We start from the raw sequence: 26,098 nt of genomic DNA, 5'->3' as shown, positions 1-26,098 counted from the left end.
TGATGAAGAGAAGCCTCACTTTGAATCCAGGAGATGATTTCCTTTTTCCCTTACGACCTTTGGGCCTTTCAGTGAAGACCTTTGCCATGAGTGTGTTGTTCAGTCGGGTGCCTTAGGACGTGCAAAGACGCCTCTTGCTTCGGCTTTAGTGGGCTTGGGCTCTAACAGTTCTAGCAGAGACTACTGAGTTGGCCAGGATTTGCACAGGAAAAATGGTCCAGAAATCACTGCACAACAACATACCTTTGAAACATTCTCTGAACTGAAAGTGGAATTAAACGGGTATGAATGTCTCTGGTTGAGGTGCCACCAAATGGCCCGTGTTGGAACTGGAGTCCACAGATCCACCTCCTACACAGATCGCAGTCAGGGCCCAGAGGATGAAGCACCGATCCCATATAGCACCCCGGCTCCTTAGCCCTTTAAGGTTTCTAAGGATGTGCCTGGGGATTCTGTGGGGGGCAGTTTGAATTCTCTGACTTGTTCCCATAGAGTTTCGGCAACATCGCCATTCCTGGTTTTCTCCATTGAAAAATACTAAGTTATGTTGGTGCTTTCGGACAGCTCTGAATAATAAGCAAGAATAGGCTTCTTAAAAGGCAGAGACTACTCATCAGCCTATGCTGGGCTCGGCTTCTTACACTGCCATTGCTGCCTTAGCTGGGGGTCTGAGGCCTCAGTGTTCCATCATTCAAATTTGTGTGGTTCTCTGGATAAGGAGGTGCCCCCTGTGGGAGTTGATGGATAAGTTACCAGCTGTTTTTCTTTTGGTCACCCTAGAGTAGAGATTGTTTTAATGATTTGTATCCCTGAACTTTTTCACTAGGAGACTGGATGACAATATTCGAACTGTTGTAAGAGGTCAGACGAACGTGGGGCAGGATGGCAGGCAAGTAAGTAACTTATTCCCCCATATTAATCATATCCTCCTGATTTCTTCACCACCCAATGACCAAGTGACCAGAATGCTTGTGGAGAGCACTTTCTTTCTGATCTGTCCCCCATGCGGCAGGAAGTGTGCATGACTTGTGTCACTACTGTCAGAGGTGGGCTGCCTAAACCAGCAGTGAGCTCTCAGTCCGCGTCCCTTGAACCAGGAGCATATGGGAGCACAGCTCACCCGGGCCAGTGCCATGTAGGCTTAAGTGAGAAAACTGAAGTCTCCTGGTCTCTCTCCACAGTGTCAGACATGGATTCATGTCATAGTTGTATAGTTCTTTTTGGATCTAGCTAAGGAGGGCTGTTGGAAGGGAATGAAGGGGGAAAGGGGTGTGTGGGGAGGAGGCAAGCTTCCACGACTGAGGGGCCAGCTGTTAGCTATTAACCATTTTCCTTTTCATTTGGATTCTCTTCTGTTTAGGCATCTTATTTCAGAAATTGCTGTCATAACAGAGATGCTGAGCATGCCTTTTCTGGTCTTATGTGCAGTTTCTGCTGTTCCCTTTTCTTTTTTTTCTTTTTTTTTTTTTTTTAATTTTTTTTAATGTTTATTTATTTTTAAGAGAGAGAGTGAGACAGAGTGTGAGCAGGGGAGGGCCAGAGAGAGAGGGAGACACAGAATCCGAAGCAGGCTCCAGGCTCTGAGCTGTCAGCCCAGAGCCCGATGCAGGGCTCGAACTCACGGACTGCGAGATCGTGACCTGAGCCAAAGTCGGACGCTTAACCGACTGAGCCACCCAGGCGCCCCTGCTGTTCCCTTTTCAATACTAACTCCTTAGGTCAGTGTGTGCCTCTGTGATAGTTTCAGTTCTGTTATTTGTCCTCTTTGACATTTTTTAGTGCAGCTATTTTCTTAAAATATACATTATGCTACCCGAATTTTGGGCGGATGGGAGGTGTCATCCTACGTATAAATGTCCTGCTCTCTCTTATTCCTGCTTCCTCTGCTAGTAGCTTATAGGTATTATGTGTCTCTTTTACGTTTTTAGTTTTATCCATGTCTCGATTTCCCCTACGTTTTATGACTAACTTTGCTTCCTAGTAACCATCTTCCGTTGGCCCATTTGTAAGTATCTCCTTCCTTCCTTGTTGTCATCAGCAGCAGTATTTGTATATAGACCTGTTTCCTAAGACTGATCCGATTTCCTAGTCCCTGCATCGTTCTTAGCCCTTATTGCTTTGTTTTTGTCTATTTAGGTTTCTCCTATGAAGCATGGCTTCTTTGGCAGGTGAGGCCTGTGTACATGGGGCCCTTAGAGGTAATAGAGAGTAACAGTGTAGCCTGCGAATACTCCAGCCTCTTTCTGCCCTTTATCTTTCCTTCTACATGTCTGGCCTTGTCATCTATCTCTTCAGAAACCTCAGTGGCCTCTGTCTACCAGATTGAATCCAAGTTCCTCTATTTGGCATTCAAGGCCTCAATCTGCCTTTCCAGTTTTGTGTCCTGCCGAGATCCTTAGAAGGCTTAGTGCTCCGCAGGCACCGTGCTTTCTGAACCCGTGCGTTTTACTTTGTTTTGTCTGAAATGCTCCCTCTCCTCTTTTTCTTCCAGTAACTTCATTTCAAAATCTACCTAAGACCCAGCTCAAACACTGCTTCCTCCATGAAATTTTCTGTTTAGCTCATCTGGATATACAGGAATTAGAATTTTAGACCTAGAAGGGACTTGGAACTCATCTGGTCCACACTTCTCATGAGCAGATTCATCTCGATACCCCTTAGCTACACGTATATCCTTTCTGCCCACAGACTCCCAGGCCTGTGCGTGTACTCTCCTTTGACTTACTAGCGAACAAATCTTGCCCCCTCGACTAGTTTATAAGCTCCTTGAGGCAAGAACTAAATCCTCCCCATCCTTGTATTTCTCTCAACACATAGTTCACGTGCAGTAACATTTTATTCAACGGTATTGAACATTTGGTCTATGTGAGACTATTTATTTATTGTAAATAAACAAAAGCCCTTTACCATGAAACATTTTGATCAGCGTGTGTCCCTATAAAGTTGTTTACAGCTTGATTTGTGTGTGCCCAGTCTCGAATGACTACTCTTTGAAATAATGACACACCTTTCTAGTGTGATTTCAACCTGCACTTCGAACGGCTCACTGAAATACTTAACGAGAGCGTCAGGTGTTTAAAATTCCAAGAACATGAACCTAACGTGAAGGACGCATCGAGACTTTTTGTTGGGTCATGCCATGTAGAGGTGTATCTTGCAGTTAGTTATTTATGATCTGACCTGCGGTCACAAACTAGCAGTAGTGACAGGTCGGGCCCCAAATTAGACCGCCCGCGGGAATGTCGGCCTTCGCCACCTTCACGTGTTCATAGGTGACAGGTTGATGCAGCAGGGCCAGGTCCGGTTTCAGAGAGCAAGACCACATTTTCAAGAATGTTTAGATAGCATTTCAATCTGTGGTGGAATTTTGTGTTCGTCTCCTTAGAATCCAGACAGAGAGGAAGCCCAGAAGAAATAATTGCTTTTCCTGTCATCCCCTCCATCTATCTTTTCCAACAGTTTGTAATGCAAGCTCGAATAGAGACTTTTTTTTTCCAGGGAGCTTTTGAGTCCCATTCTTGTCAGCCCCTATGGGTAAAGCCTTGCTATCCAGCCCTGGCTGGCTGGTGGTTTGCTGAAGAGAGACTCCATTTGCCTGGCACAGACTTGGGAGAATTATGGATGTTCCAAAATACTGAGTTTTATAGGTCGAGAGGCCCAAGATTCCCCTCTTCCCTGGAACAGAGTAAAAGTTTGCTTTCAGAACTTGTTTCCTAAGTTTCTGAGGAACACTTGGGAGGAGAGCAATATTACGGGCAGAAGGAAATTTTCATTTTATAACTTTCACCTTGATTGTGTCCAACCAGAACCAGGGTGCTTTTTAATCTGTAAATAAGAGGGAATGTTTATTTCCCATTCGTGGTGTCTTGAAAGATTTGTTTTTAGCAAACATTTTTGAAAAGCAGTGTTTCTAACTATAAAATTATTTTTGGGGAGGCAGTGATTTAGAAATTGAAGACACAGGAAGGCACTTCCTGTAGTTTTTTGAGAATTCGGAACCAGCTGCCCGGTTAGCATTCTGCTACACATTTTGGAGAACTTTGGATCGTTGACCACCTCCTACGTGGCAGACGAACTGGTTTAGTCTGTGACCTCTTCTAACCAGACTGTGATGCTCATACAGAGTTAATACAGCACAGAATTCTCCCCATTTTCTTCTGCTGAAATCATCAGGCCAAAGCTTTAATTAAATGCCCACATGTTTCAAACTTTGTGGATAAGATGAGTCAATTCCACTAATACAGGATCTGATATGCTACGAGCGTTACGCAGCTTCCCAAGAATTAAAACAGACAGCTTGGCTGAGGGGGGGAAAGAGGTGAATAGAGGAGTGGGTTAGAAAAAGAGAAAGCTGGCATGTGACATTTCGAGAGTGGCCAAACTTTGACCAGTTCCCAGTAAGTTCACTGAGAAGCACCGGGAGGGTTAGCCACTGGGCTTCTGTCTTCTTGAGTGGAGCTTGGCTACAGTGTTACTGTTGCATCAGAGCAAGACTAAGGTTCGGGAGGGGAAGAAATTGTTATTGCCATCTCCAGCTCAGCTCACCAACATTCGGTTTTTAAGAAGCTTCAAGTATCTGCAGTACAACCTTCCTCCCAGTTCAGGAATCCTTTCTATGGCGTCTCTGACATTTCAGTGTCCTTCTGCCTCTGCTTGGACACTCACGATGATGGACAACTCGCTCCTTTGTTGTTCCACAGGAGAGGTTCAGTCTTTTCCAGTATCCAACAGCTTTAATTGTAAGAAACTTCTTTCCTTCTTAGACTGAACTGAAATAGTAAAATAGACCTCATTGTAACTTCTCATTGCTGAGTTCTGCCAGCTGGACCGGTGTGTAATCCCTTTTCCTTATTATAGTTTCTGAAATTTTAAATGGATATTATGTTCCTTTCTTACTGTTCCTTTTTCTAGGCTAACCATTCTTAGTTTCTTCAGCTTTACGATCTGATCCTTTTACGATCTGATCCTTTATCATCCTGGTTACCTTACAGTTTGTCAGCATCATTTTTTTTTTTTTTTTTTTTTTTTTGAGAGAGAGAGAGAGAGAATGAGAGAGAATGAATCCTGTCAGCATGGAGCCCCACATGAGACTCGAACTCACAAGCTGTGAGATCACGACCTGAGCTGAAGTCAGACGCTTAACCAACTGAGCCACCCAGGCACCCCTGTCAGCATCATTCTTAAAACATGGTTCCTGGCCAAGAGGACACATACTGTGTGGGCACACAGTGGGACAGTTTACCTCCTTGTTCTAAACTGGGGTTGTTGGGGTGCCTGGGTGGCGCAGTCGGTTAAGCGTCCGACTTCAGCCAGGTCACGATCTCGCGGTCTGTGAGTTCGAGCCCCGCGTCGGGCTCTGGGCTGATGGCTCGGAGCCTGGAGCCTGTTTCCGATTCTGTGTCTCCCTCTCTCTCTGCCCCTCCCCCGTTCATGCTCTGTCTCTCTCTGTCCCAAAAATAAATAAAAAACGTTGAAAAAAAAAAATAAAAAAAAAAAAATAAACTGGGGTTGTTAACAGGGGAACTGGGGGCTCAGGGACTGTCAACTTCCTGAAATTAACTATTCATTTTTGTATGGATAGACTTACTTCTGAAGAACAGATTCATTGATTTTTCAAAATTCTCTTAAGGAGTCTGTGACTCTTCAAAAGTTAAGGACCACTGGTTTAGACCCTGTTCTCCCATTCATTCATTACCTTGGATTTTGGGGTGAAATTTTGGGCCATGTCATGTTGTTGGCTTCTACGGAGTTGGCGGTTGTCTGAAATCCCCAGGTCAGGAGTTTCAGACAGATGCTCACAGCGCTAGAAAAGTAACCTAAATGGCTTCAGCAGGCCACTGTGCGTCCATGTGTATCCACCGGGCGAGTAAATGCCCTATCTAAAGGGGACAGCCACATCTCCGTTCTAACCAATTGTTGTCATGTCTGAATGCACACCTGGAGATGCCAGACCTATCAGGTTTTCAAGAGAAGCCGGAAATCCGGATTTTTGTGCGACTCTCCACATTTTTCAGTGTTGGCTTAGTGTTTTTCACAAATACTGCAAAGGCCAAACAAAACACATCTGTGCCAACAGTTCGCAACATCTGCCCCAGGGCTTTTTTCATATGAACTACTTTTCAACTTTCCTCTGTTTGTTTAAGAAATTCTTTTGAAATCAAGTGCTGAACTTTATGTTGTCCCCCCCATTTCATCTTGCTAGTTTTGCTTGATTACCCCAGCCAGTTGAGACCTTTTGGAATCTTGATGACTTCCCCTTTTTATCATTAGCACATTTGCCAGACAAATTCTATGTCTTGGCTCACGTTGTAGACGAAAAGGTTGAACAGGATGGGTTCATAGCCACGTGGCACGCTATTAGACACTTTCTCTTCTCTTCCTTATCCTCATTTTGGTACAAAGTGCCAGGCCCAGAAAACAAAGAATTTCTTCCTGTCCTTGGTATCTGTCCAGGGCCATGTTTCTTAAATTTTCCATGTCTCCATTTTCCTCAGATAATGGGGGGCTAATCATACTTGCCTTCTCTCTTTTCATGGAGACATCGTATAGATTTATTAACTAAATCAGTAAAGCATGTTGCCTTCCAAGGAGGAACTGTTCTTTGCTTTTCATCCTCAAAATTAGGCTATCGTCTAATTCAGGCGTTAGAACAAAAATAGCTGTGCTCCCCAAGACCCTGAACTAGGTAGATGGCGGGAGTTCATAGCATAACATTGATCTTCATTTTGTGGGATTATGAATTTGTATTTGTCAGCTCTCTAGGGAGATGGTTTGAATTTGTCCCCTCAATCACTTCAAATTTATCCTCTCTTATCCTCTCTGAGAGGAAAATGAAGCCCATTGATGGAAAAAAATAAATGGCATTAGTATTAAAGGGGCTATAAATAGTTTGAAAAGAAAGGGGAGGGGGGCACTGTCACTTGCTTCCTCCTGCTGAAGCATACTAAATCTAAAGCAATTGAGCTTTTTTTTCTTTTTTAAAATTTTTAATGTTTATTTTTGGAGAGAGACAGAGCATGAGCAGGGGAGGGACAGAGAGAGAGGGAGACCCAGAATCAGAAGCAGGCTCCAGGCTCTGAGCTGTCAGCACAGAGTCGGACGTGAGGCTTGAAACCACAAACCCTAGATCATGACCTAAGCCGAAGTTGGACACTCAACTGACTGAGCCGCCCAGGTGCCCGAGCAATTGAGCTTTTAAAGCATATGCTCAAATTTGTCCATTAGTGACCAAGAATGGTTAGGCATTTTTTGGTTTTTTTTTTTTTTTTAGTTTTTTTTGGAATGACATTTTCAAAATGTCTACAGACAACACTAAACTTCAGAAATTGCTGAGACCTGAGAAGGACCTGGGAGTGCCGGAAGCCCTGTGACCACCCACTGGGGCAGTGGAGTCAGGTTATGAGGGTTCTCGGGGCTTTGCACCTCTCCGGCAGCCTTCCGTTGGCGAGTGGTGCCTCTGGTTTTGATCGAGGCTCTCCACCGTTCTCCAGGCAGCATTTCTTACATCTGGTGCAAAGGTTGGCTTGCCTTTATTTGACAAGTCGAATCTGAATAAGTGTTCAGTTTTGCCTACTTGTCAAGCACTGCTGACTGTAGTTGAGGCAAGGACTTGTAGTGACGGTTCAGTCTGATCACCATGCCTCAATCCTTTTATGGCACGTGAGCCTTACCAGCACTTCTCGGCAGAGTGATTTGTTTGCTGCATATTGGAACCCTGGCCACTTGCCTTCTATGATCTCTGATTTTAAGACAAGCTGTAAGGAAGTCAAATAGCTGTCCTCGCTCTCCTCTGTGGAGAGCGAAGAACTAAAAAAGGGCGCATTTTATTTGAATTCACTAAGGATTGGGGTAATTGGACATTGTCACTGATATAACATTGGATGGCATCCTGGTCAAATGAAAACACCTGAGCTTTGAATTTAAATTTTGGCTCTGCCCCTGGGTGTGACCTTGGACAAGTTTCTTAACTTCTCTGAGCGGAGGGTTCTTGTCTGTGGTATAGAGACAGTGATAACTGCTTCAGGGTGGCGGGGCTCTGTGGTGCTCAGCAAATGGCCGAGATGGTGCTGCTGCTGCTGCTATGACGTAACCCCCGGAATATCCCAATTCCGTGCATCCAGGCACTTGTCAAGTTCCTGTGACTTTTCCATCACCTCCACTCCTTTTCATTCCTAAAGCCCTGCTTCAGAGCCACTTCAAAGGCTCTGCAAGCCTCCCTACTGTCCCTCGGTGAGCCGTTGTCTGTGAATGAAAATTGCAGCACAGCTTACCTGTGGCCTAGAATACCTGCTGTTCCATCGGGGGTGGCGAAAGGCTCTGTTCTCTTGTCCTGGCCTTACGACCCGCATCAGACTTTTGCCAGGGCTGCCCCTCCCCCAGGGGTTTCAGGCTCTTGAGAGGTGTGTTCCAGCAGTGGTTCTCAGGGCCTCACGCCCTTCCTGTGGTGCCTGCTCAGAGTCCACCGACTCTGCTCCAGGAGGAGGCTCTCTCCGGTTTCCCACTCTGCAGCTTTTCTCACGAGCACGCGGCCAAGATCTCCAGAAAGAGCCGCAGAGTGGGTGCGAACCGTTCTGTGCAGGCAGCTCCCAGAGGTTCTGTACTGTCGTGCTAGCCCTGCACTTGGCCGTCAGTCATTTGTTAGAAATTTTAGCGTATTCCTTCCTGTCTGCTTGAACAGCTCGGCCACATGTGAGATGGTCCTTGCTTGTCCTGAGCTCTCTGATGGATTCAAGGAAAGTTGTGATTTTTTTGGTTTGTGTATTTTTTTCTCACCGTTAATATAAGAGCAATGCTCTCTCTGGCTTTCTGCATCCCAGGCGAGAGCCTAGCTGACCAATGGCTTTCAAGGTGGCTTGGTATGATAAGTTCATTAATAAGGTTTTAGATTCTACATTGCAACTAATCTTTAAGAATCTACCGCTTTTTGAGTTTTGATGTACTTTCAAGGAGGATTATCAACAAGCCCAGGGAAAAGGTGTTAAAATATTTCTTTCTTTTCTTTTCAGTTTTTTTTTTTTCCTTCTATTCAGATTTTATTTATTTATTTTTTATTTTTTTAAATTTACATCCAAATTAGTTAGTATATAGTGAAGCAATGATTTCAGTAGATTCCTTAATGCCCCTTCCCCATTTAGCCCATCCCCCCTCCCACAACCCCTCCAGCAACCCTCAGTTTGTTCTCCATATTTAAGAGTCTCTTATGCTTTGTCCCCCTCCCTATTTCTATATTATTTTTGTTTCCCTTCCCTTATGTTCATATGTTCATCTGTGTCTCCCTCTCCCTCTGCCCCTTCCCTGTTCATGCTCTGTCTCAAAGAAAAATAAACGTTAAAAAAAAAAAAATTAAAAAAAAAAAAAAAAAAGAAATGGTGCCATTTTTGTGAAATTTGTTTTGTTTAGGGGGAATACAGTTATTTTTCATAAAGACATGTTACTTATGTTAACATATAATGAGCTTATTGTTATTTTTTTTTTTAAGAATTTTTTTTTTTTTAATGTTGGGCACCTGGGTGGCTCAGTCAGTTGAGTGACTGTTGATTTCTGCTCAGGTCATGATCTCACAGTTTGTGAGTTGGAGCCTCGCATTGGGCTCTGAGCTGACAGCATGGAGGCTCACTCAGTAAATATTGAGTGCCTTCTTTATGCTGGACACTATTCTAGGCATTGAGGATAATGCAATGAACAATGCAGAGAGACCCTAAGTATGACATTTTTTCACTTCCAGAATCTGTGACTGTTAAGGAGTTATTCTTGTGACCTTGGCTCACTAAGCATGTTTGCCAGAAAATTGAAACTGAATTTTATTAAATGCCTTTTCAGCATCTACTGATATAATCACATGGCTTTTCCATCTAATTGATTAGCTTAGTTTGGGGTTTTATTTTTTTAACATTTAATCCTACCTGCTGAGTCATTGTGTTATTGTCCTTTTAATGTGTTGTTAAATTCTGGCATTTGCATCTGGGATTTTCATTCATGTTCAAAAACTTCAGTCCTCTTGATGACTGAATAATATTCCACTGTATGCATGTACCACATTTTGTGTATCTGTTCCTCTGTTCCTGGACACTTGGGTTGTCTCCACCTTTTGGGTGTTGTGAACAATGCTGTAATGAGTACTGACACACAAATATCTGTTTGAGTCCCTCCTCTCAATTCCTTTTAGTATATACTTAGGCATTGCATTGCTGGATCATATGGTAGTTTTTAATCATTTCAGTGTATTTAATCTCTTTGGAAACATTTTTTTTCCACATTGTTCTGAACTTTAATAGATTTATTTTTCCACTAGACAAGCGTACATTCATATTTTATCTTCATTTTATCCATACAGACTGTGTTTCAGATTAGCTGTAGAGTCATAAGCTTTTGTGTTCAGGACCTAATAATGGTGATGCTGTCCCCTCCAAAAAAGAAAACTACCACGATTATTTCCTTTAGCTAAGAAGTCCAGCAGTTGGACTCTTTCCTCCCTGACCTTAGAAACACATCAAGTCCCACTTGTGTGCAGTATGACTATTGAAAATGGTTTTAGGAAAATAGTGTGCCAAGAAGGAACACTGAAGTTTATTATTCTTCTGAGCCATCCCCATATAAATTGGCACTCCTCAGGAGCCAAGAAAAAAGGTCAAGCATAACTTTTGCCATCTGCTTGTTTCCATGTTAAAGGCAGTCACAAGTTTAAACTAGAGTCTCTACATCTAAAGAGGAAAATGCCATTCATCACTACTGTAACTGCTCTGGCTATTACCCAGGTTACTCTTGCTTTTGACTGCTAGTAGTTAGTGACTTGGGAAGGAAAATTCCATCCTTAGTTTGAGGCTGCACGTTAGAAAAATTGCTGACAGGGCAAAGCTTTCTGGGTTTCAGATCCTTGACACAATAAGTCATTCAAATATGTTTAAACAATGGATGGAAATTTGAAACTCTGTCTTCATGTAAGAACTTGACCTCCTTTTTGCTCTTCCTTTTTTCACCCATGGAAATACAGGATTTAGAACAGCGGGAGTTCAGTGCTGTGGTTGTTCTGTCATCATTTCCATTTATAAATCCCAGTGAGTCTGTAATATAGCTATAAAATGTCTTGTGCTGTAGTTTGGGCTCTGAGGTCTTCTCTAGAAGAAGATTAATTTTGTAAAATTAAAGATAATGCTTTTCTTAGTCTGTTTTGGTTTGGTGTTCTATAGTCTTCTAGATTAAAGCTCTGAAACGTAAGAAACTATCATCCTCCATACAGTATTGGGTCACATGCCAGGATCTTTGATTTTTGTTTCCATGTTTATATTGTAAACTCTGAACAGATGCTGTGTTGGTCTCTAAGTGTTGCACGTGATACCTGGAGTATGGATGTTAGGCAAAATATATTAGTGCTACTTTCATAATGGCCTCCAAGCATAAGGGGGACATTTCTTGGGAGATGTACTTACTGATAGGTAAATTTGATGACCCAAATACTGTCTTCCATAAAGAAAAGAGGTGCACTGAGGGGTCTTTATCCCATCTCAGACTGAATTACTCACCTTTGTCCCCTTGTCATACCTCTGAACTTTTCTTGTTCTCGGTCACATAAGAACAGTAGGGACGGGTAGCCAACGCCTACTCATATGGTAATATCATTTATGTAGGCCAAGTGCTACACTCTTTTTTTTCGTTGAATACTTGGAGATTCTGATCTTTGGAGATTTCTGGTGACTGGATGAGCATCTTGTGGCCAGGTTCCAATACATCTGTCAGCTCTGGAGTTACCCAGACCTCTAGAATTAAGAGTGTATTGTTGTAGGAGAAATGTGTCTTTCTTGATTGATTCACTATAAGCAGAGACATGTTAGAGTTGCTTTGACAGAAGGTACATTTTGAGTCATTTGTCTTGATCTATAATGTTGATGTTTTATTACAATATAAGCATGTTTGTCTTACATTCTACAAAATATTTGCTGCAATATTTCCAAATTACTTGATGTAATATAAAATGGGTATAATTCTCTCCATTTTACAGGTGAAGAGGCAGGCTCAGATGATAGGTTCTGTGACTTGCCCCAAATCACAGTCAGTGAATCCCAGGTCCAGATTTTCTGCTTCCCAGTATGCTGTGTACTTGTCCATCCCAAATTCTCTTTTGAAATAGTGACAGGTTTTTTTTTCTTTTTGAGAGAAAGAGAGGGTGCAAGTGAACCAGGGGCAGAGAGAGAGAGAGAGAGAGCATCCGAGGGAGAGAGAGAGAGAGAGAGAGCATCCGAGGAGGGAGGGAGAGAGAGAGAGAAGCGGGTCTCACCCAAAGTGGGACTCCTGTTCACCCACAACAGGGCATGAGCTCACCCAGTGTGGGACTCAAACTCATGAACTGTGAGATCATGACCTGAGCCAAAGTCAGGTCATGGCTAAGTTTGGTTAGCCATGGTTAATGGCTAAGCCACCCAGGTGCCCAACAATGACAAACTTTAAAAGCGGATTTGATAATCACTGTTCAGAACCTGAAAAGTTAAGTGGTTCCCAAGGGAATCCTAGCAATGACAGTGACCCATGGCCTTGTTAACCAGCTAGGTCCCTCGCAATGACAGTGACCATGGCCTTCTTAACCAGCTAGGTCCCTTGCAATGACAGTGACCATGGCCTTCTTAATCAGCTAGGTCCTTCACAGCATGATGAGGAGGCTAGGCAGAGAGAAGTGCTCAAGGCTGAAAGGAGAGAGCTGAGTGATCTGTGCACACCGGTAGTACTGGAGAGAGGCAAGAGAGATGGGAGGAGATCATTCAGATGGAACCCCAAGGGGGTCCATGGCCTAAAGGGCTTTTGGTACAGAAGGTACCTCCAAAAGTCAGCTGAAGGAACATCCAGTTGTCAGCACAAAAGGTCGTTTTCTTCTGAATGAAGATTCGTGATATAGATGGGACTTTCTAAGTGACTAACAAGTAATAGTAAAATATGGGGGATTAGAACTTAACATGGCAACTGGGAAGTCCCAGCTGTTTGTGGGAAACAGTCCTTTGTTAAGCTGGGACAAATTGTTCCTTTAAGTGTGCCCCATTTCCTAAAATACTGAATTTCTCTACCTTTTATTTAGCTGAGACATTTGTTTAAACACTTCCTTGGTGTTGCCATTTGGAGTTTTTGCTCTCAATGTGCTTGTCCCCCAGGATTATGTTTCCTCAAAGGGAGCTGAGCTCGAATGCATTCACCACTCCCAGCTATTTCGGGGCTAACGTATTTTAAGTTATGGGTGATAACAGATACAAGCAGAACTTTCACACTTGATCTTAGCCAAAAGGCCGAGAAGCGATAGAACTTTCAAAAGTAAATGTTTAGTCTTGTTTGGGCACTGCTGGATTTGTGTCCTAGTCTTGCCTTGTGATTTTAACTTCTGGCTTGTCTCCTAAAAACAATAAAAAAGATCTCTTTGGTTCATGTTTTCAGTGGCTGTGGTTTGCAGAAATCATAAATAAAAGTGACTTAGGTGGAACGGAGCATTTTAACAAATAAGGTGCGAATTACTCCTTTTGCCCTTTACATTCTTTTGGTTCACAAACTTGGAAAGAAATCTGTGCTTTAAATAAAACCCCTTTATACTCAAGATTTCTGAATGAGCAGTGAAGGAATTGGTGTTAACGCCAGTGATTCTCATCTGATGGGTGCCCATCCAGCCTTTGACCATGACTGCCAGACCTAGAAGATATGTGGTGTGTTCCAGGGTACAGGGAAGCTGTACACGTGCGCCCATCCATAGCCATGAGATTCCCGTAGCCTCTGCTGCTGTTTGGCACCGTTATTGGGAATGGGCTGCATTGTTATTATTGCTGAGGCTTCTTAAAGCACCTCTCCTCCAGCTGAGGATGCCCTGTTTCCATAGCAACAGCTCTTCATGATGCCAGGGTGGCCAGCAGTATCAAAACTAGGGACATGCCATAAATAAAGGCTACTTATCTACCTTCAGTAGATGCCCCTTGCTTTCCAAATGATTCTGGCATTCTTTACTCATACCTCTTTGTATCATTCTCACCTTACAGATTTTTCTGTTTCTTACATGTATTCCTTACAAGCTCTTTATTTTTTTTTATTTAATTATTTTTATTTTTAAAAATTTATATCCAAATTAGTTAGCATACAGTGCAACAATGATTTCAGGAGTAGATTCCTTAATGCCCCTTCCCCATTTAGCCCATCCCCCCTCCCGCAGTCCCTCCAGTAACCCTCTGTTCTCCATATTTATGAGTCTCTTATGCTTTGTCCCCCTCCCTGTTTTTGTATTATTTTTGTTTCCCTTCCGTTATGTTCATCTGTTTTGTCTCTTAAAGTCCTCATATGAGTGAAGTCATATGATATTTGTCGTTCTCTGGCTGACTAATTTCACTTAGCATAATACCCTCCAGTTCCATCCATGTAGTTGGAAATGGCAAGATTTCATTCTTTCTGATTGCCGAGCAATACTCCACTGTGTATATATACCACATCTCCTTTATCCATTTATCCATCGATGGACATTTGGGCTCTTTCCATACTTTGGCTATTGTTGATGGTGCTGCTATAAACATTGGGGTGCCTGTGTCCCTTCGAAACAGCACACCTATATCCCTTGGATAAATACCTTATAGTACAATTGCTGGGTCATAGGGTAGTTCTATTTTTAGTTTTTTGAGGAACCTCCATACTGTTTTCCAGAGTGGCTGCACCAGCTTGCATTCCCACCTTACAAGTTCTTTAAAGACATGTCCCCATTTAGTGATCTTTGATTCTCAGCATCTATCATAGTACATATAATCTTACTTTTTATTGAAGGAGTGAATAAAAGATTGAAACTTTTTTTCCTGAGAATGTTTCATTTTCAACATGGTTCAGAGGAACAGTTTCCCTGATTCTGCATATGCCTGCAGATGTTGAACTTAACCAGCTTACTTGCAAACTCTAAAGGATGGGTTAACAACCTTTGGCTATTGAAGTGATAGTCACATTTGAAATATTGTACTCTTCATCTGGGGGATATGGGAATGATATTAATAGTGGCCTTTTAATGAGCCCCTTTTATGAGCTGAGTCCCCCGTCAGGGTTCTCTCTGGTGCAGAAGACAAAATCCCAGTTCAAGCTGGCATAGGCCAACAGGAGGATTATTTGAAAGGCGCTTGTGTCTTGTTTTGAAGAAGTTGAAGTCAGACCATGGAATAGGAGTGTCGCAGCTCACCTTGTCAGACCAAACAGTTGAAGCCCGGATCGGAATAATGCACCCAATTTTTCTGTATCTGTCTCTCTGCCTGTGTTTACTTTATCATCACTACCTGGAGACCAGCCTCTTCCCCCTTCTGGGGAACCTCACTGCTCTCTAACTCAGCTTCTCATTTGGGGCTCCCGCCAGGCAGAGATGAACTCTCTTTGCCAGTTTGTTCTGGAAAGTCACAAGAAAACTATCTGGCTCAGCTTGGACCAGGCCTGCTTCTGAGACAGCCGACTCTAAAAGAACACAATGAGAGGAAGATTCCCAGGAGGAACGAACTGGGTAAACAGTTTCAAAGGTGTTCATTATAAGCCCTGCATTCCTTCCTAGCAGAAAGGCTTTGAGGTAGGAGCTCCTGTTCTAGAAATGATGAGCCTGTGCCTCCTGGAGGTAAAGTGGCTTGTTAGAGATCACACAGTAAGCTGCAAGGGCAACACTCAAGTCCCAGTTTGCTTGTTCGAAAACCCTTGCCTTTTACTAATACAGTGCGTTGCTTTTCCGAACAGAAGGAAAGGAAACGGCAGACAAGTGTGGAACTGGACAACAGAAATGATAGCAGAGTGGTGGGAAAATACAATCTTCTTCCCAGGAGCCTTGAATATTAGCACCTTAGTTTTTCAAGGAACATAAAGCCCTACTAGTTCTTCTGAAAACGAGCAACGTTTTCTTCCTTCCGGCAGTGGTGACAAATGGGATCTTCGTTCCAAATCTCTTAAAGGCTGCCTGTGAACCCACAGGATAAAGGCAATATAATTCTCTTATAACAGAGCAAACTCCAAAATCACATGCATCCACGCGCCAAACGGGATATTAATTTCTCAAGGCATTTCCATTGGATCAAATCTCCTCTGTCTATACAGGTAGCGCGTGACGGTTCTGGACAAAAATTAAAAAGATGAAAGAAAAAAGCAGTGGAGTCTGTGGTGCCAGGTCCCATGCTGCTTATCTTCTGTGCACATGACCCAGCATGGCTTTGGTAGCCTGTTCAGAGTCTACTTTAGGAGGCAAGGAAAATTAAGAATAATGGGTACAGGGAATGGTGCACAGAGATAGCCTGATTGGTTCTGCTCAGTCTTCAGAGCTAGCCCGGTGGGTTGCTTTGCATCTCCCAGCTGTAGAATTAGGGTTTCCAAAGAGGACCGCTGTAGTAACTGCTGCTTAGTAATACCCTCGAATGCAGGCTGTAGCCACGCTTTTGATCTCAGTTTAGAAATTCCGGTAAGGGTAGGGGCGCCTGGGTGGCTCAGCCAATTAAGCGTCCGACTTCATCTCAGGCCATGATCTCGTGGTTTGTGGGTTCGAACCCCGCATCAGGCTCTGTGCTGACAGCTCAGAGCCTGGAGTCTTTCAGTTTCTGTGTCTCCCTCTCTCTGCCCCTCCCTTGCTCGTGCTCTGTCTTTCTGTGTCTCTCAACAATAAATAAATGCAAAAAGAAAGAGAGAGAGAGAGAGAGAGAGAGAGAGAAAAGAAAGAAAGAAAGAAAGAAAGAAAGAAAGAAAGAAAGAAAGAAAGAAAGAAAAAAGAAAAGGAGAAAAAGGAAAAGAAAAGAAAAGAAAAAATGAAATGAAATTCCGGTAAGGGTAGATTGAAAGCAGACATGTTTGGGTGATTAGTTCTGTTTTTAATCTACATACAGCTTGGAATGGGAAAGTAGCCACATTTTATTTTAAAGAGAGTCTAGGGACAGTGCCAGAATCTATCTCTCTGCACATTTTCTGATCAGCCAGGTAGTAAAAATATTTTAGTGTTACTTAAAAATAAAATCCTGATGATTCTTCCAAATTACAAAATGCTCTTCCTGTGTAATTGATTACTAGAGATTAGATATCAAACAGTAGGGTGTGTGTTGAGAGTGGACTTGCTTAATGGAAGAGGCTTCAGAAGAACCCTGTTCACTCTGGAAAATGAATTGTATTAAATTTCCTCGACTTCAGTACATTGTTATAACGAGCAGAAGTATTCCAGCCTGGGGAAAAAAAAATCTGGCAAACAGTTTATCTTTCTTTCAGACTCTGAAATATAAGATTGTGTGAGTCTTACTTGTTTGCTGGAAGAAAAACGTGGTACCTTCAGCAGAGACCGTTCTGGTAGGATGCCAGATTAAGAATAAAAGAGAACTGTGGATAGAGACTCCTTCTCTGAGAAGGGATCGTGCACGCTTCTTCAGACCCTACTTTAAGTATAGAACCCGGTCCGTTTTGCCTTTTTACCTGAAAGTCTCTGTCTTAGCATATTTGGCTGGAAGATGGTGCTTCTCATCCCGTTAGAGCATCACTAGGTGTGGCATGACCAACAATATCACAGAATTCTGTGCGGGCTGTGCCCTCAACTGTCAGTCCTTTCTGGTGGCCAGTTGCCTTTCAGGCAGTGCTTTTTTACACCATGAGCTGACATTTTTTCGAAGGCTGCAAAGGGTTTAGAATTTACTGACCCCTTGCAGTATCCTGGCCATGAGACTCCTTATGAGCCAAATAGATAACATTTACAGAAAGTGTGACGGTGTGTTCTTGAACCACTGTCGGTAGATGTGCCCGAGGTTGGGGAAAGGCGAGGGTGTCGGTCAGCACACCCCACTCAGAGTGGTGGTCTCGGCACTGCTACCCTTCCAACGAGTGCCCCACAACAGTTGGGATCGGTTGGCAAGTATCTGTCAAGTTCCACCTGTGCTCCAGCTCTGGTTGGATGCTCCAGGTGATGTGACCATATGATCAGTCACCAGAGTCACTTTGCAGCCTGAGCTCCTAATAATTATACCAAGACAGTCGCCATAAACTGGGCCTGCCCCTCTGGCAACCAGAATGGGTGATTGCCGGAACTATAGGGGATATAAGAATGCCATGTGTGTCATCGGTCTGTACTCTGGAGGACGCTTCTAGTCTTGTTTAGAACTCGTACACGAAACAATCCAAGAACAACATAAAAAGGTCCTTCTCTTCTGTAATTGTCCCATTACTGCCCCCCAGCCTCCCAAATCAGTTTCTCCTTTTCTGTTGAGTCGTTCCCACACTAGACCTGTGCAAGCACCTCTCATCTTCAGATCTTCCTCCCTTCACTCCATCGGTTGACCCATTTTTCTTGTCTTCTCATAGCAAACACTTTTTGAAAAACACTCTACACCAGGGGTCAACAGACTTGTTTCCTGCTAAGGACCAGATAGTAAATACTTTAGACTTTACCAGCCATGTGGTCTCTTACAACTCCTCGTCTCCGCTGTTGTGTGGTGAGGGTAGCCATACATGATACCTAAACGAATGGGATTGGTGTGTTCCAAACATTATTTATAAAAACAGGTGGCACACTTCCTCACGTCGTCACTCTCCACTTCCATCCCCGCGACTCCACTGAAACTGTTCTGGGAGAGGCCATCAGCGACTTCCTTATTGTCAAATTCAGTGGCAATTCTCCATCCTAACTTACATACAATTTCAACAAAATAAGACACAATCTCTCTTTTCCTCCTCCTTCCAACACTCGTTTGGCTTCTGTGACACCACCGTCCCTCATTTTCTCTCATGTCACTGGTAAAACAGAGAATCCGCATCTTTTCCTCCCTTTTTCTTTTCTTCTAGACTGCTGACCATTGGAGTGCCCAAGGACTCAGCCTGGGCCATTTTCTCTTCTCTTTGCTGTCTTTTCTCTCTTCCTGGGTGAGTTCTATTTCTATAGACTTAACCATCGCCTATAAGCCGATAACTTCTAAATTTGAATCTCCAGTCTGCTCCTGTCTTTCAAGCTCCAGACACAGATGTCCAGCTTGAGATGTCTTGGTGTCCCCACTGGACATCCAGTGGGCTGTGCACCCCTAGCATATTGAAATGGAACTCTTGATTTCTGATCCCACCACCACCATACACACCTGCCTATCAAACCTGTTCCTTCTCCTGTCTTCCCTCCTTAGTTAAGGGACACATTCACTGGCTTTTTGAGCCAAGACCAAAGAGTAATCCTTGATTCTTTCCTTTCTCTCATTATCCACATCCAGTCCATCAGTGAGTCCCGTGGGTCATATCTTCCTACAAATCCCAGTCACTCGCACCTCTTCCCCTCACCGTTGGCCACCTGCTCTAGACCGGCACCGTTTTCCACCTAGAGCACGGCAGCCCTTCCCAGCGGTCTTTTCTTTCATTCCTGCCTCTGGATGGCCCCTGCCACCCCTGCCATGTAGCAGCCAGGGCCGTATTTTACATATGTAAGCCATTTGCCAGTCCCTTGTTTAAAGCCCCTCAGTGGCTTCTCATTGCACTTTGAACAAAATCCCGTGGTTTTACCAGGCCTTTGGGGCCCTCCAGGCTCTGGTGCCTACCTGCTTCTCCAAATTATCAGCACTTCCCACTCCGATTCTACCGTGCCATCCACTGCCTTCCTTTGTGGTCTTCAAAACGCCAAGGTCTTTTTCTGCATCAGGATCTTTTATTTGCTGTTCTCTCTACTTGGAGTTCTCTTACTCCAGATCTAAAAATGTTGACTCTGCCTCATCCTGCACGTCCCAGTTCATACACTATTTCTCAGGAAACCTTCTGTGACCACCCTGCTTATCAATTCCTTCATCACACCTGTCCCTCTCTGAAATTTTCTTCTTTGTTTCTTTATTCAGTTGTTTTTCCAGTATCTCCTCCAACCTGTCGCTTCTCGAAGTAAGTTCCTTGAGGACAGGGAAAGGGACCATGTGTGTCTCATCTCCCAGTGGTTCCTGGTGCTTAGAGGAGTACCTGGTACATGGAAGCTATTCCACAAATATCTGTTGAATGGTAGAAGAAATGAATTAATGAAACGCTGACAGATGTAGTTGGGACCATAATTGCCACAGGAATTCAGTGTCACGGTTCAGATACAGCTAGTCTTCAGTTACAAGACCGTGAAGGTCTGCATTGCTGGAAAATGAGAATTTATTTATGATAGAGTATGGATTTGACCCAGTATTTTTTTTTCAGTATGTGAGGATTGCAAACCTAATTTATTGTTGCTTAAAAGAAGGTCTGCAGTTGAAATGTTGGCACAGCCATCAACTACATAAATGTGTTGCCTGACTACCCTGAGAGCAAAGGTGGAGCGTGTGTGTGTGTGTATGTGTGTGTGTATGTGCGCACGTGTGTGTGTATATGCGTGTGCGTGCATATACCATAATTGATTTTAAAATTCAAGTTAATAAACATGTATTGAGTACCTACTGTATCATTCTGGGCACTGCCCCGGGTGTTCATAAGTCACAATGGATGAGATATGGTCCATGCCTTCTAGGATGTCATGGTCCAACCAAAAGACACACTCACAAAAAACTTGTTATGAATGTTAAGTTTACATGAAGGATCACAGGCACCCAGCTGATGAATGAATTGATTGTACCCTCTGCTGCATATGTGTTTGTTTACATATAGAGAGGGTGTTGGAAGGGAAGGGGAAGTGGGGAAAGGGTGGGGAAAAAGTGGCATTTGAACTAAGTCATGGGAGATAACAAAGATTTGCACGCTCTCAGTAGCTGTATTGAACATTTTATTTTGAAACTTTACTCCTTTGGTTGTGAATGGGCATTTGATACTTTATTCCTTTTTATCATTTTAATTTTGTTAGAACTTGATTTTGGTTTCTCACAATCTTATGAAATCTGAAGTTGGGCAGTATGGTAGTAGGCAGTGCTCAAAAGAATCTTGTTCATATCCTGGTTTTGAGGAGGTGAATATTTGAAGTGAGGAAGAAAATTCTTGGGGGCTGGAGGGGTGGAATGAGCGGATGTGGATTCACTCAGGGAGCGGCTTAGGCTAGGAAGCATCAGATAGTGGGCAGGCCTGGTGGTTGTGCTGAGAGGGAAAGGCGTGGCCAGAAGGGAACGTATGCACGTATGTCCCTGTATATCTGTACATATATGCATGCATGCATTTGCTTAGGTGGTCCCGAGCCCCGGAAATAAACCTAATATTTGTGCAGTTTTTACATCTGTTATGTCATTGAATCTTCCCAACGACCGTCGAAGTAGGTATCGTCATCACTACTCTGCAGACGAGGAAACAGATGCCCAGAGAGGTTGTGCACACAGTGTGACAGCACAGGCGGGCCTCAAAGTGCTGCCTGCCGGTCGGAAAATACAGGGTTAGGGTTTTCTCACACCGCCACAGCTGTCTCAGGGGTGCTGGATCCTAGGATGGCAGGAAACTGAGTGGAAACACTGCTGAGTGAGAGGGGGCATCCTTTTGGGGCAGAACGGGATTGAGAGGAGCTGCTCAGCATGACCCACTTGCATTCCATCCCCTCTTTTGATTGTTTCCTGCATTTTAGGTAACGTTTCCCAGGTTAGGAATTTTGGGCCCTGATAGCAATGCCGACTGTTGTCTTAAGCCCAGACTTTCTGACGATTCAAATCCTGTGTCCAGGTGGCAGAAGCTACAAGTACAAAAGCTTCTTTGCCCACAAACCCCTGTAGGTACAAGTGAAGTGATCCCACAGAGCAAACACACGCTGACCCGGCACGCCCCAGGAGGTGCGAGCGGCTGCCTGAACGGTGTCCCCTCAGACTTGCAATAGGGCTAAAGACACAGCTTCTCAGAGTACCCTCTGGACATGCATTTTAGGAGCTGTAACACAGTCACATGTGAGGGCTCCGCGTACTTGTCCCCACGTGTGAAACTCCTGTTTGGAACTATGCCACACACAAGGGCAAGGAGCTCCAGAAGAAGAAAGGGTTCCCAATATCAGAAGAAGGGGACAACCTGGGAAGCCTACAGAGGAAAGAAAGATACGATCCCTGCCTCCACCAAGGAAGGAATTTCCAGCAGAGGAAGCCAGCTCAAGTTTCTTTTGGGGGATGTTTTCTAAGTACAAAAGAAAACGTATTCATTCATGGTCTCGAGGTGGCTTTCTCATTGGGTACAGCTGAATGCAGAAGTCCAGTTAATTCTGTCAGGGCTTTTGTCATTCTCCCTTTCTCTCGGCTCTGCTTTCTTCCTGCCTCTGGAAGGCCCTCTCAGGAAGGCTCCTCTTTCCCTATGCAGACTGAGAGGGAACACAGCTCTAGGGTGACATTGGTCTTATCATTACATTCATAAAGGGCTTGTGAGGCCTGGTTAGGACAGACCACTCTTAAATCCAAAATAAATAAAGTGTGTTTGATGTAATGAAGTATGAGTTCTTCTGCTGGCTGCTACATCTTTTCTAAGTACATATGTTCTCCACATGTGTGCTTTTAGTGCCCTGACAACTCCTGAATGTTGCTTCCCCCTCCTCGCGGGAGCAACTCTGGTTTATCATACTTTAAATGTGTGGCATCCATCTTAAAGGTTTTTCAGTAGAAACATTTGGTGCACGGGGTGCCTGGGTGGCTCAGTCGGTTAAGCGTCCAGCTCTTGATTTCGGCCCAGGTCATGATATCATGGCTTGTGGGTTCGAGCCCTGCGTCAGGCTCTGCGCTGTGTCAAGTTGCAGAACTTGCTTGGAATTCTCTCTCTCTCTCTCTGCCCCTACCCCACTTATGCTCGCGCACACCCTCTCTCTCTCTGTCTCTCTCTCTCTCTCTCCCTCTCTCTCAGAATAAATAAATAACTTAAAGGTTTACCGCAGTTCTGGAGTCCCCATGCACAGTTGATTTTGTTGAAGGCACAGTCTCCTGGAACTTTCAAAGTTCAGAGTTTCTCCCACATTAGAACCACCTCTGTCTCTCTCCAAGCTTTAAGGTTATTATGCACACATGTATGCACACACATGTGCCAACATGTACAGATGTGCATGTTTTATTCCTGTGTTGTCATCAGTAACATGGAGTCATCACTAAGATGGAGGGAGATAGTTTTTAAATTAAAACTTGATGATTCAGGTTGGCAAGAACCTTGTGTATTTGCCTGTATCCAAATGCTAGAGTGAGTCCGTCTACTATTTGGGTCCAGTAAAACTGCGTAAGAACAATGAGTCAAGAGCGCGCATTCTGGTAGGTTTCTTCTGAAGCTAGACTCGATTATAGTGCAGTGACTGGGTGCCGTCTTGTGTTGCTTCTTGTTTCTCATTTATTTCTTTTATTCTAGGCACTTGAAGAGGCCCAGAAAGCAATCCAGCAGCTCTTTGGCAAAATCAAAGATATCAAAGACAAAGCAGAAAAATCAGAGCAAATGGTGAGTTTAGGTTTCTTCCTGACTTTCTTGCAGTAGAAGAGGAAGTTCGGTTCTTGTCCAGTCACACTCATGAATGGGCTTTTTCTCCCACTTGCTGGCAGCCACAGCACCCACGTCTCGAAAGCAAGCCCTGTGCGTACATTCCAGATCAGTTCCAGAGGAGCAGCTAGACATGCAGTGACTCACCATCCCTGCTGCCCTGCATTCACAGCCCTTTTTTAAATAGGAAAAGTTTTCTTCTTTCCCCAAAATAGTGTTCTAGTCATTTTGGATTCTTTTCTCGAGCATTTGTTTATATCACATATCTCTCAGTTAAGATCCACGATATGTCATGAAAACTGGTACTGGAATTGGGAGGTGGGACGGATCCTGCCACAGTGCATGCTTACGGTTTTGGTGAAGTTGTCCTTTGACAAATCTGTGTCCTCCGGTGATGTGCTCAGGAGGCCCGCCCACTGACGGAGAACCCAGCCTCACCCACTCCTCCTCCACGGCAGGCACTGTAACATGTCAGCTCCCGCGCACACATTCTGGCCACATAACGTAATGTCTCTCAGTTGTCTCTGATCTCCAGTTTCCCAGCTGTAAGGTAAGAACAGTAACACCTGCCTCAAAAGCTTGTTGTGGAATTAAACATATGAAGAGCACTGGGCATAGTACGAGGCTTGTGATAGGAGCCGTTACTGATGTCATTGCCCCCCTACTTCTTTTGGTTATAAAAACTCCCAAATCCGTACAGTCTTTCCTCCCCACTTCCTGTTACAATTTACTCCAGGAACAGACCTCATGTGTATCCTTCAGCTCTCTTCGGTGGCCGTGTGGCAAGATAGGGAAGGACATGGAGTGGGAGGGGGGTGGGCAGTTTGATAGAGCAGTGAAGAGAAGTGAAGTCTGAAGTCAGACTGCCTGGGTGGGGTCCAACCCCTCTACTTACTAACCGTGTTATTCAGCCCCTCTGTGCCTCAGTTTCCTCACTGTAAAACGGAGATGACCGTCCTGGGTACATCATAGAATTGTGGGGACTAATTGAGATGACGTGTCACACATAGGCCCAGAGTGAGCATCAGTTGTTGCCGTCCCTCACCGTCAGCTCTTCCTGTTCATTCTCCCAGGCAGGTAGTGTTACAGACTTTAACTACCAAACCAAGAGTCGAAGGAGGAGATCTCTTTTCAGAGGGGAAAATAAATAATGATAATATTTGTACTTTGTCAGAGAATTAAATAGTCTTTGATAGAGGCTGTGTGTCATCAAGGAGGGATTCGGATTTGTGGTTCTTTCCCCCAGGATGCACTGCCCCCAGCACCATCCGCGGGCCGTTGAAGCATGGAAGTTAGTAGATGTTTTATTTTAAAGCAGTTTGCTTTCCTGGATGGCGCTTTGCTAAAGGGAAGAAGAGGTAGGACCGAAGAGAGAACGGATATTTGTTGCCCTCCAACAGTGTGCCAAATACCGTGCCATGGATGTCCCTTTATAGTGGGACAAGTGATCTCATTTAGCCCTCACAGCAAATTTACGAACTAGGTTTTATTATTATTTGTATGATTACCCATCTTATCAATGAAACTGAGACTCAGTGAGGCCAGGCAGCTTCTGTAGGACACTGGACATGCTGAGATTCAACCCTGGAGCTGCCTGACTCCAAAACCTATCACGTCATGTTCTGTCCTTTTTTGGCTGCCCCTGGGTAACAGTTAAGTACGTTAACTAAGGGTGTTCTGTTTGTGTTACAATCTCTGTGACTTTGTCCTGAGCATCCCTTGCTTGAGCTGCCTTTAAGGGTGGTGTCTAGAGAAGCACAGGATATGTGATGGGGAGAGACGGGAGGTACTGGGAACAGAGAGACTAGTCACCTCTGGTGCAGAGCAAGGGGTGTCTGAAGAAGTAGAAAGGGTCAGATTTTGTGATGAGGCACTGGACGAGTACTCAGGATTTAGTGACTAATGATGCAGGAATGAGAAGAGTCATAGATGACTGTGACTTCTAATACAGTAGTTAAAGACCCCTGAGCTAACAGACCCAACAGAGCTAAGGAACCTCAAAAGAGGTGCCGGGATTTTTCTGTAGGAAAGAGGGTAATGATTTCAGTGTTGGAAGTGGGTTGTCAGATTCTGGGGCCAAACTCCCGTATCTAGTTCACTATACCACTCCTGATCTTCTTTTTCCCCAAACTCAGTTATTCTGTGAAGAATAACAGGTTCTTAATCTGTTTTCCGCCCTGGGCAATAGAAGTAGAGATACTGATAGCCTGAGAGTGACAAGAGAGAGCAGGCATGATGAGGAAGTCCCTGTGAAAGGACTTTTACTGCTAAGATCCAGGTCAGCTCAACAGGTTTGTGGGTGTTGAACTAAACTGGGAGGGTTATGATCTTCACTCTATGCGTTCACCCTGGATGATCGAACTCTGAAAAATCAGATCACGTGAACATAACTCACTACCAAGCTTTTAACTTTTTTTTTTTAAGTTTATTTATTTATTTTGAGAGTCAGCACGCACATGCACGTGAGCTGGGGAGGGGCAGAGAGAGAATCCCAAGCAGGCTCCGTGCAGAGCCTGACTCAGGGCTTGACCTCCAGAATCACGAGATCATGACCTGAGCCGAGATCAAGTTGGACACTTAACCAACTGAGCCACCCAGGCCCCCCTCATCCTAATCGTTTTTAACTATATACAGTAGTTTAGTGGAACATTCTGCCTCGTTATTAGCAAAGCTGGAGAATTGTTCCCAACTCCCTGCTGAATGTGCTTTTCTGGTGACTAAAATACACTTGTATTCCCAGGTACAGAGTTTCTTTCTCTTGGATCTT

The 26,098-nt window shown here is 44.1% G+C and overlaps 1 protein-coding gene across 5 annotated transcripts in view; it reads left to right on the top strand.

Annotated features, from left to right (window-relative positions):
• VPS53 (VPS53 subunit of GARP complex) overlaps positions 1-26,098 on the top strand; it is a 136,770-nt gene that overhangs the window by 12,727 nt on the left and 97,945 nt on the right. For 3 of the 5 annotated variants that reach the window (XR_006211092.1, XR_006211091.1, XM_007076103.3), the window contains exons 4-5: positions 827-893; positions 23,206-23,292. Coding sequence is in view for 2 of the 5 variants with exons in the window: in XM_007076103.3 (XP_007076165.1) it covers positions 827-893; positions 23,206-23,292 (154 nt within the window). In the remaining 3 variants the exon portion in view is untranslated. Of the gene's footprint in view, positions 1-549; positions 722-826; positions 894-23,205; positions 23,293-23,806; positions 23,882-26,098 lie in introns of those variants that run through there. The other 2 variants (XM_042966257.1, XM_042966258.1) reach the window with 2 other exon arrangements.

The sequence above is a fragment of the Panthera tigris genome, chromosome E1 (assembly GCF_018350195.1).
Source record: "Panthera tigris isolate Pti1 chromosome E1, P.tigris_Pti1_mat1.1, whole genome shotgun sequence".
In the NCBI taxonomy this organism is placed as follows: Eukaryota; Metazoa; Chordata; class Mammalia; order Carnivora; family Felidae; genus Panthera; species Panthera tigris.
Note: the sequence above shows the minus strand (reverse complement) of the source record. Positions and strands in the feature narration are given on the sequence as shown.